General features: G+C 32.0%; 1 protein-coding gene across 1 annotated transcript; it reads left to right on the top strand.

Moving 5' to 3' along the window:
• Window positions 1-2,886: 2,886 nt before the first annotated feature.
• LOC145640177 (uncharacterized) lies at window positions 2,887-9,904 on the top strand. Its single transcript, XM_081691481.1, has 8 exons — window positions 2,887-2,984; window positions 5,540-7,258; window positions 7,372-7,450; window positions 7,837-8,237; window positions 8,779-8,877; window positions 8,984-9,084; window positions 9,200-9,264; window positions 9,840-9,904. The coding sequence occupies exons 2-8, from the start codon at window positions 5,561-5,563 to the stop codon at window positions 9,902-9,904; spliced, it is 2,508 nt and encodes an 835-aa protein (XP_081547607.1). The 5' UTR covers window positions 2,887-2,984; window positions 5,540-5,560.
• Window positions 9,905-10,220: the final 316 nt, after the last annotated feature.

Genomic DNA, 10,220 nt, shown 5'->3' with positions numbered 1-10,220 from the left:
TAATATTATAATTTGGGAAAGCCTTATTTCTGTATTAATTTCATGCTAATATTTTTTTATAAGAGTATTTCATGTTTCATTATTTTCCTCACCTTACTTATATATCATAATAAAAACCTATGACTCACTCATTTTTAAGAACTAGAGTGTAACCGTGCAAATCCACGGAATATATATTTTACAAAATGATATTAAAAAAAATCTAATAACAAATTGTTTTTCAAATATGAAAAGTTGATTTTGATAGGGTAACTAACTATTATAACACCGTGTGTCCGACTCTTATGGGAGTTACTTTATTTGTTTTATAGGTTTCATCCAATCAGTGTGAGGTAACCTCGTTGGTGTTATAAGGGTTACTCTGTTAGTGTTCATATGTGGTTGACCACATCGTGTGGCCGGGTTATTTGTTTAGGAGTTACTCAGTCAGTCAGGGGTTACACGATATGTCAAAGGTTACTCGATCGAAAGTTACTCGGTTTGGGGTTACTCGGTCTGTTAGGTGTTACCCGGTCAATCAAGGATTAATCAGTCAGGGGATATTTGTTCGGGTAGGGATTACTCAGCTCGGCCAGAAGTTATCGGGTTAGTGTTTTTTGTGTTCCAATCGGCCACGCGTAGAAAACGTGCTATTTTTGTTTTGATACTTAGTATATTAATAAAATTGGTAATTTTTTTGTTAATTAATATTAATTAAAATGGATAGTATGTGGGTCATTAGGAAAAATAAAAATTAAAAAAATTAAAAAATAGTAGAAGTGGAAGTTTTTTTTTTTTCAAGGAAAGAAGTGGAAGTTATTTGGAGGATTATTTTTGTTTTTTAAAAAAAAACATGGAAGTTATTTGGAAGATATTGTCAAAAAAAAAAAAAAAAAAAAAAAAAAAAAAAAAAAAGAGAAGAGAGTGCATGAGAATTGAGGATTGGGGTTTTGGAGAAATCATCAAGTGACTCTGTAATTATAATATAGATTTGATTTTTACATAATGAAAACTAAAGTTAAAGTTAACTAAACTTGTATAAACCAATGTGTATGTCAAACTACATCATCAAAATGAGGATAGGATAGGGTATATAGCATGGGTTCTAAATAATCAATAGACCCTAATTTATTTATTTTTTTTAATTTTTTTTTCATATTTATAAAGTCTAACACATCAATAGCCTTAGAAATTTACATGCATCATTGTCAAAAAAAAAATGTCAATATAGCTATTGTTTTTTACGTTCATAAATGTAATTCTTTGTTTATATATAATTGTTAAATTTAATGTTATAGTTTGTTAAATCAATATATTATACTAAAAGACAAGCACATCAATGTGAGTCTGACACATGTCACTCTATGATTTGCTTGTCTTATAATGGTAAAAAAAAATATATAAAAAAAAGTTTAAAGAAACCTTAGAACAATAATTTTGGTTAAAATTTATTATATAAACCATTTTGATTCAGGATTTTTGTTAATAAAATTTGATAGAATCTAAACTATTTGGATATAAGTTCATTTATGGCAACTTATATTTAATGAATTTTGCTAATATATTACTAACAATTTTTTGAAATGATAGATTCAAATATAACCTATATATATATAATTTTATTATAACTATAATACGGAGTATCTTTTTTCATAGTATATATAATTAATTTTGGAATAATAATATTTGTCATCAACTTGCAACAAAGAGGTATAATATATGGGATATAAAAATATTTTTTAGTTGGAACTAATAAAAAAGGGAGTTAGTATTAGTTTTTAAAAGTCAAACTTAAATTTTTGTGTACAGTAACACCAATATAAAATCTTTATAATAGGAAAAAATGTTTTATTATGGTGTTTATAATTAATTTATTTGACTCTTTTACTAGACTAAAACCTACAATTAGGAAAAATTAAAAGTAAATTAGAAATAAGAATAACGTAAAATTTTATTTTATAATTGACGAAAATGTAAAATATTATTTGCATTGTCATTTCTTAATTCCTTGGTCATTATGTGAGTCTATATTTGTGTGTATGTTCATTGTCATTTTCGAGGTAATGCAAAACGGGTAATATGCGGGGTTTAAAAATAGAAATTTAATTGAAAAAAACATGATGAGTAGTATGTACTAGGGTTGGCTAGGTATTTGAGTGAACCTATTCTAAAATTTATATGAATCATACTAATGTTCAACATATTTGGTTATTAATATTACCCATGTTTCTTTTGCTTGCAAGTTGTAACAAGGGTGCATTATTTATAGGATATAAAAAATTTCTTATTAGTTGCAACTAATAAAAAAAAATAGAGTTAGTTTCAAACTTAAATTTTTTGTTGTAAGCAAAACCTACATAAAGTCTTTATTCATAGGAAAAAAATATTTTATCATGATGTTTATTATTAGTTTGCCTTTTTCACTGGATTGAAACCCACAATTTAGAAAAATAAAAAATAAATTAGAAACGAGAATAACTTCAAATTTTATTTTATTTTTTAAGGGATCGTAAAGTATTACTACAATGATGAATGTTTATTTGTATATACAGTATTTACATTGTCATTTCCTAATTTATCCATTGATCATTATTGCGAGTCTTTATTTGTGTGTATATACAACGATGAATGTTTAATTTGTTAATTTTAATGATTCCGTTATTAATCATTAAGTTAAATAATAAATTAATATCTTGATTTGTAAAACGTGCATCGCACGGAAACTATGCTAGTAAGTTTATAAAATCCGTGCATTACACGGGACTTTAACTAGTATAATAATTAAACACGAGGCCCGGCTAGCCCGCCTTCGAGCCCCCTATTGAACTCCCGCCAAAACCCCAAAGGCGGCAGATCTATTCCCCTTAAATTTCATACCTACCCTCTCTCCCGCCTTCTCTTCTCGAACTTCACTCAAACAGTCAAACCTCATCTCACTTTCTCTCTCTCTCTTCGAGCTGATTTTCAAGCACGCTCAACTCTTCTGCAGCTAGATTTCTTCGCTGGTACATCTACTAGCTTCTCTTTTACTTTGATTTCTTGCATTTCCTTCGTTTCTGATCTCTTAATTTAGGGTTTATTACAAACGATTGGACTATCTGGCTCATATTGTTTGAAACTTTTATTTTAGGGTTTCTGAATTTGTGGTGTCTGAATATAGTTCGATTTCTTGTTTTCCTTTAATTTGTTTACTGATCTATTTAATTTGGTTTAGTGTCAGGATTTCATTGTATTTTCCTGATTTTAATTAGGCGGGCACAGAATTATTTGAAACTTATTTTTAGGGTTTTAAAAATTTTTGAAGCCGAAATTTACCGCTATAGATTGCTATGATTTTCTAGTTTTGAACTAATAGCCGATCAGATCTATAGATAATTAGACTATGATACATCTCTAATCGAAAAAGAGCTGTGTAAATGACGATTGTGTTTATGCTCGTTGCAATGGTATTGTTACTCAAATTGGTTTTCAGGATACGGAGTATATCATAATCGGTTGATTAGAGAGAGATAGTTGTATAATTGTATGTCGCTTCTCACAGTTTATCAGCATGTCGTCAGTGTTGTATTACGGGGATCTGAATTTGGGATTGTATGTTAATTTTATGATGTTATGGATTTGTCAGTATGAAAATTGGCTGCCTAAATGTATTTAACAATTTTTCAACTTTCCCAACTCTTTTAAAACATTTTATTGCATTTTTTTTTTCTTATACTTTGAACTAAGTTAAAACTTTAAAAGAGTAGAAAGAGCTGAGTCAGCCGACCAAATAGCAGTACAAATTGTATCCTACTTGTTGTACTATCTTTTTTTTTTTTTTTTTTTTTTTTTAAAAAAAAAAAACCAATATGTAGAGCTAATTTAGCGGAGTAATGGTTCTAGAACAATTAAGAGAAAATTCTAGAAAATTTGTCTAATTAATCAAGCTCAAGCGAACACAAGAGTTCTTTGAACAATTTGTTAATAAGCTTTATAGAGGGATTTATAAAAACACCAACAGTGTGTTTGGATAGAACTTTTGGAAGGAAAGGGAGGGGAGGGAAGATGAAGGAAGGGGAGGTGAAGGAAGGAGAGGGGTGAAGAAAACCAAATCCCTCATTTGGATAACAGAGAAAATGAAGGAAGAGAGAGTGAGGGAATTTGCTTGTTCTTATGAATTTTACCTATGGCTGAATGTGCTTGATAATATGAATTGAAGTTCTCAGTTTTACAAAATCAATAATTTACATATCAAATTCCAAAATATAAAATTCTGGAATTATAAATTTATTGCATATAAATTTTCCAAAAAAAAAAAATAAATCTGGAAATCAAAATTTCTTCTCGATTTTCCAAAACCAATTTTTCTGAAAATAATTTTCTGAAAATTATAATTTTCCGAAAATTGATTTTTGAAAATTAAAACCAAAATTTCTGAAATTTAATTTTCGAAAATCAAAACATTTTCTAGAAAATCGATTTTTGAAGATCATAATCATTATTATGAAATTTGATTCATGAAAATAAAAATCAGATTTCATGAAAAATTGATTTTTGTAGATCAAAACCAGAAATTTTGTATCTCAACATTGAAATTTTTATAATTTAAAATCAATTTCAGAAAAGGAAAAAAAAAATTAAGATCAATTTTTAAAAGAAAGAAGATGACGGCGGCGGACATGGCGGAAGAAGATAACAGCCTGTGGTGGAGGCGACAAATAGTCGTAGGTGCTGGAGAAATTAAAAACCAGTTTTCCTTCCAAATCTTCTCTAATTTGGAAAGATTTGTTTCTTAATTGTGGAAGGAAATAATTTCCTTCCATTTCTCTTCCTCCCAATTCCCTCACCTCCCATTTTTGCTATCCAAATGGAGGAAAACTCATCCCTTCCTTTCCCTCCCCTTCCCTTCCTTCCATTTCTCTCCATCCAAACAAGCCGCAAGTGTCCAAGCTGCATTAATATGTTCTGCTCAATAACCCACTTCCTTTATGTTTCACTAATTTCTATACAGATCAATCCTACATTCCCATTTTAAACAAAAAAATTAAAAATCCTACATGGAAACACCACTGCTTCTGCAATATATTTAAGGACTAATTTACTTATCGAATGAATTTTAGCATATTATAATTAAACTTTTAAATGGTGTTTATGTTACAAGGCTTGATTATTTGTGTACAAAGGTTCCTAAACTTGCCTGTCCAAATATTTCAGTATTGGAGGGTCTTGTGCGTATTTTGGTTTGCATTGCTTTTGCAACATTTACCTTAAAAGTTTTCACCAGTTTATGTTCACTTGTTATTGTATTTCCTAGATAATATGTTTATGCACTGCCTTTTCACCTTATTGCTAAGGAAAGTGTTTTGCATGTAAAAATGTGTTGTTTTATATAATGTATTGGATGTGCTTCAATATAGTCTCTCTAATGTATGTATTGCTGTCTTTTTCTCCATTATATCTAGATTCTTATTGTAAATTTGTTGTGGATAAGTATTATTGGAAATAGCTATATGTGACACAACTGCACATTGTTGGTTACTTGGTATGGGATAAGATTCTCAGTCTTCCTCTAATTTGATAGGCTTACATTCTACAACAGTTGATGGAGCTAAGAGGCTGTACTCAGTTACACTTTTTCACAATTATTAAAGGTGGTGAAATAATCAAAGTCCTAAATCTTGCTCGAGGAAATCCGAAGCTCAAGTTGAAGAGCATTGAAGAAATTTATTCTTCCTTTGACTCAAAATGGCATGATTCACTTACAGAATGTCCAAAAGCTGACAGATCACTGGCTGTGCCTCGTGATTTTGTTGAAGTAAAGACTGAGGTTAAGGTTGAGCCTATAGAAGAAGAGAATGGGTTTGATATTGGTGCAATGACATTGAGGCAGATCAAAAACAACTGCAAACGTCACAAAAGGAAAGCTGCAAGATCTATTGATTTGACAACTGTTAAAAAGGAAGATGATGACCATCGAAATGAAGAGGGCAGTCTTGATCTTAAAGAAACTCTTGGTAGTTTGAAGCGCAAGGTGCTCATGAAAAGAAAACCTAAAAAGAAAGGAGATATTAAGTGCAACTCTATATCGTCTACAACTAACTCTATAGATGGCAGGTCAAAGGGCACACCTGCCAATCTAGATTTACTTGATGTCAGCAGCAAAATCTGCAAGCCATTGAATAACAAAGTTGAAGATGATCTACATGATTACTCACAATTGCAAGCCAGAAGCCTAACTTTTAGTGATGACCCCAGATATACTGTTAGTGAATCCGTAAAAGCTATTGAACACTGCTATCCAGATCAGGTTCTTGATACATATTCAGTATATCCAAAATGTGATTATCTAGTGCACCCTGTAGCTTCTGGAAACTCAAAATGTGATCTCAATCAAGTTTCATGTGAACATCTGGATAGTGATATGCTTCAGAATCCACTAATATCTGAATTTCTAGATACTAAAGATGTTATGAAGGTAGATAATTCGTTAGTTGTAAGTCATCAGCCTTTGGTATCTTGTGTCTCAGAAGTCAGTAGAGAGGAAGACATGACTGATATTATGGCATGTGATGAACCTACAGAAACAGGTTTACTTGAATTTGATAGCTCTGATATTCAAGTTGATATTCCTTGTAATCTCCAACCTTTACATGATGGAAATCCCTCAAAGGTGTATGTTTCTGTTATGGCTCCTAACAGTGACTATCAAACTACTGAATTCATCTACCCTGGTGAATCAATAGAGTCAACGAATGAAAATAAAGATGTTGAAAAAGTTGTGACAAAAGCTGCTACCAATTTCCTTTCTGAGGTAAAATGTGATAATAAATTTTCTTCAGTTAGTTGTATGGCTTCCCTGGGTGCCTCTATAGCTAGAGTTGAAGATCTACAATTGTCGATACTTGATGCTATTACTGAAGAGGTACCAGCATCTACCCTGGATCCAAAGAGTTATTGTCACAATACTGAATTTATTACTAATGGTGAAGCTAGTAGATCTTTGGATGACAGTCAAGGTTCTGAAGCAAAAGCAATAAGAAGAGGTGTCAAGAACTGTGAAGTAGCAGTGCACGATGAAAATCATTTGCCTTTGATCCATAGTGTGGATTCTTTGTGCAATGTTAAGTCTGCAGTCGAAGACAAGCAATCTTCGTTACGTAATGATGCTATTATCCTTCTAACCTGTTCTCCGAAGCCTTGCAATGCTATTGACCAACAGACTGGATCTGCAGTAACTGAAAAGTGCTGCATAGACAAGCTGGAGCAGCAACCTCCTGAAAGGCTCTTTTCAGCCCGAAAGGTGACTGAATCCCCAAACTAAGCCTCATAAAGGAGGCTAATAAGAAAAGTAGTACCTTGTACTTAAAATCTATTACTGAAATCTGTTTAACATAAATTTTTGCTTCTTTGCAGTCGATTTCTCCAAATTCTAAAGAAAGATTACGCAGGGCTTTGAATAGTGCTGAAATACAAGACAATACTCAGAGTCTTTGTAAGTTGATAAAAGCATATGCCATTTTTATTGATTAGCTTAAATATGAAACATTTTGAACTTTGGTCTATCAACTAGTTCTATTCTCTAATTTGTTGATCATAATTAAAAAAATTACTTGTATATTTAAGCTTAAAAGTTAAAAGATTTGCTAGGATTCAGAGCTTCTCAATTGTGGTGTATCTTAAATAGACTGCAATGGAATCACAACAAAGTTCTTGAAAGCTTAAAGATCAGGCAGCCAGCGTGGACGATCATGCTTTGATTAATTTTAAATATTGTTTTCTGCGTCATAATAAATAAACTAGATTTCATAGTCTTTAGCAGTTTCAGGGCGCCTGATTTTTTTTTTTTTAAATTATTTTTTTTGTACTTCTTCTCTATAGCTAGCAAGGAGAAACTATTCCCTGAGCAGAATTGTGTGGTCAATTCATCTTCACAGTCAAGTTTTAAAAAAGCTCAGATTATCATTACATCAAAAAGACTGGAGGCATTACGTACGACTGAGATCAGAGCCAATAGTAGGCAAATACTGAAGAAAGGAAAATTTGAGAGAAAAAATTATCTTATGAAAGGCACTGTTAATGGTCCTCGGGCTTCTTCATCAGTAACTGCTGCCAGTGTGTGCAGTTCTCAAAGTTGCTCAAAAAATGCCATTGCATTCTCACAGCAGCAGATGATCGATATTGAACGCCTTGCATCGAAACTTTTGTCAGATTTGCATTCAATGAAAGAAATGGTTGTAGATACATTAACGTGCTCTACATCTAGACATAACAAATACAAGGTAAATAGACAATTCGAAGTTCTTTGTAAGACCTATTTTATTTAATTTATGCTGTTTAGCTAGAATAAAAGGCTTGCTTGAAATTCTCTATGGAAGTATGTTCACATATTAACATCTAATATCTTTGGTCTTGCACAAGAAATTCAGTGAGTTTTCAGTGTTATTTTGATGTAGTAACATTGAAAAGCATAGCATTGCTCATTTAAGATTTTGTTGGATGCTCCGGGATCAGGGTTTAATTGCTTTAATCCATTTTTGAAATTTGTGATTGCAAATTTTAGAAATAGGCCATAGTTGTGTAAGTACAAGGGTAAACATAGTTGTGATGTAATTCTATTCCAAAATGAACATGACTTTCTCATTCATACTTGTATTAGTTGTATATATGTAAGTACTTAAATTTTGGGTGTACATATTATTAGGTTAGAACATGCATACCTTTAATGCTGGTATTGTCCATAATTTTAAACGTTCTTGCCAGAAACTGAAAGCATGAATGAACATTCCAAAATCTCAGTACACTTTTTTATAATTGCTTCAGGCCAGAGTAGCAGTTGAAAATGTTAAAAAGATCGAGGAAGCAACAAAGAAGTGGTTGTCCATGATGTCAAGGGATTGCACTCGTTTCTGCAAAATTATGGTTATTATTCCGTCTCAAACCTTTTTCAACTTTTTGTGGACAGACTTTGGTTTTATATGGAAATGCTTCATTGTTATTAACCTTAATTAACTGTGTCAACCAACAGGAATTAACTGGAAATAATGGTGTTTCTTCTGTAAAGAGGAATGATGAGCACATCCCAGATTCAGAGATATGCCAGAACAATCTCGTCTCTGAGACTAAGCAGTATATCCTCACTTCTAATTCTTATTATTTATGTTTGTATTTTATTTTTATTGTTTATTTTGTAAGTATTTATTTGCCGTCATTTTATACATTTCTTATTTCATGTATTTCCCAGGGATGACCACAACCTTTCGCCTCCTAAAAGTACAGTTCACAAGGAGAAAAAAATTAGGAAATTTTGTTTTTTACCACCTTACAAAAGCACTAAAATCTCTTTTACCACCTCCCAAAAAAAAAGTATTACTTTACCACCTTATAAAAAAAATAAATATAGGTTTTACCACCTCCACCTGACTCCGGTGACGGAAAGTTGATGTGGGTCCCATTCTAACGGCTACTTTTTGAAATTTACCCCTTTGTTCCTCGATTTTCCGTTATAAATACCCCTTTTAACCAATTTGTTCCAAAAAATCAACAGATTTTTGTTTTTTTTTTCGATTTGGTTCCAAAAAACTCAATTTAAGTGTGCCCTAGCATTCCCAGCATCGACTTGTTTGATATTTGTGCTGAATTAACAAAGTTCACTGAGACAGAAATTGGAAGGAGGTACGATGTTCAATTAAATCTCGAATTAGATGATTTTGTAGCAAATTTTTGCAAATTGTTGTCTGAATTATGTCGCAAATGTGATGTTTGATTGTAATTGTGGATATGACTTAAGAATTGAACCCCAATTTCGTACTTTTAACATTAGGGTTTTTGTTAGTTTCAATTGAATTGGGGTTTTTTAAATTTGAATTGATTATTATAATTAGGGTATGGCAATGGTAATTTTGTTCAACTGGGAGTAATGTTGATGATGGTGCTTGCCAATTGTTGAAGGAAATGTCTTCCGTAAGCTATTCACCATCAAAAGAAAAAAAATGTCAATGCGGAGTACCCATGGCGAGGCTTACTTCCTGGACTAGGGAGAATCCGGGACGCAAGTTCAGGTCGTGCAAGTTCTATGACCCTGTGACAGAGACAAGGGGTTGTAAAGCCTTTGAGTGGGTGGATCAGCCAGATGGAACACCATGGCAAACAGAGGTGATTAACAACTTAATACTTGACAAGAAATTGATGAAGGGTGAGATAAATGACTTGAAGAGGGAAGTAGATGATGTGAGTGGGCAGAGGAGATGCTTGTTGAATGAAAT

This window comes from Chenopodium album, chromosome 7 (genome assembly GCF_948465745.1).
Source record: "Chenopodium album chromosome 7, dcCheAlbu1.1, whole genome shotgun sequence".
Lineage (NCBI taxonomy): Eukaryota > Viridiplantae > Streptophyta > Magnoliopsida > Caryophyllales > Amaranthaceae > Chenopodium > Chenopodium album.
The sequence above is the reverse complement of the archived record's forward strand: the minus strand, read 5'-3'. Positions and strand labels throughout refer to the sequence as shown.

Excerpts from the sequence above, each read along its gene's own strand:
- LOC145640177 (XM_081691481.1), top strand. The coding sequence starts at position 5,561 with ATGGAGCTAAGAGGCTGTACTCAGTTACACTTTTTCACAATTATTAAA. Across the intron at positions 7,451-7,836 it reads AGACAATACTCAGAGTCTTT|CTAGCAAGGAGAAACTATTC; the intron begins GTAAGTTGATAA and ends TCTTCTCTATAG. Across the intron at positions 8,878-8,983 it reads CTCGTTTCTGCAAAATTATG|GAATTAACTGGAAATAATGG; the intron begins GTTATTATTCCG and ends GTCAACCAACAG.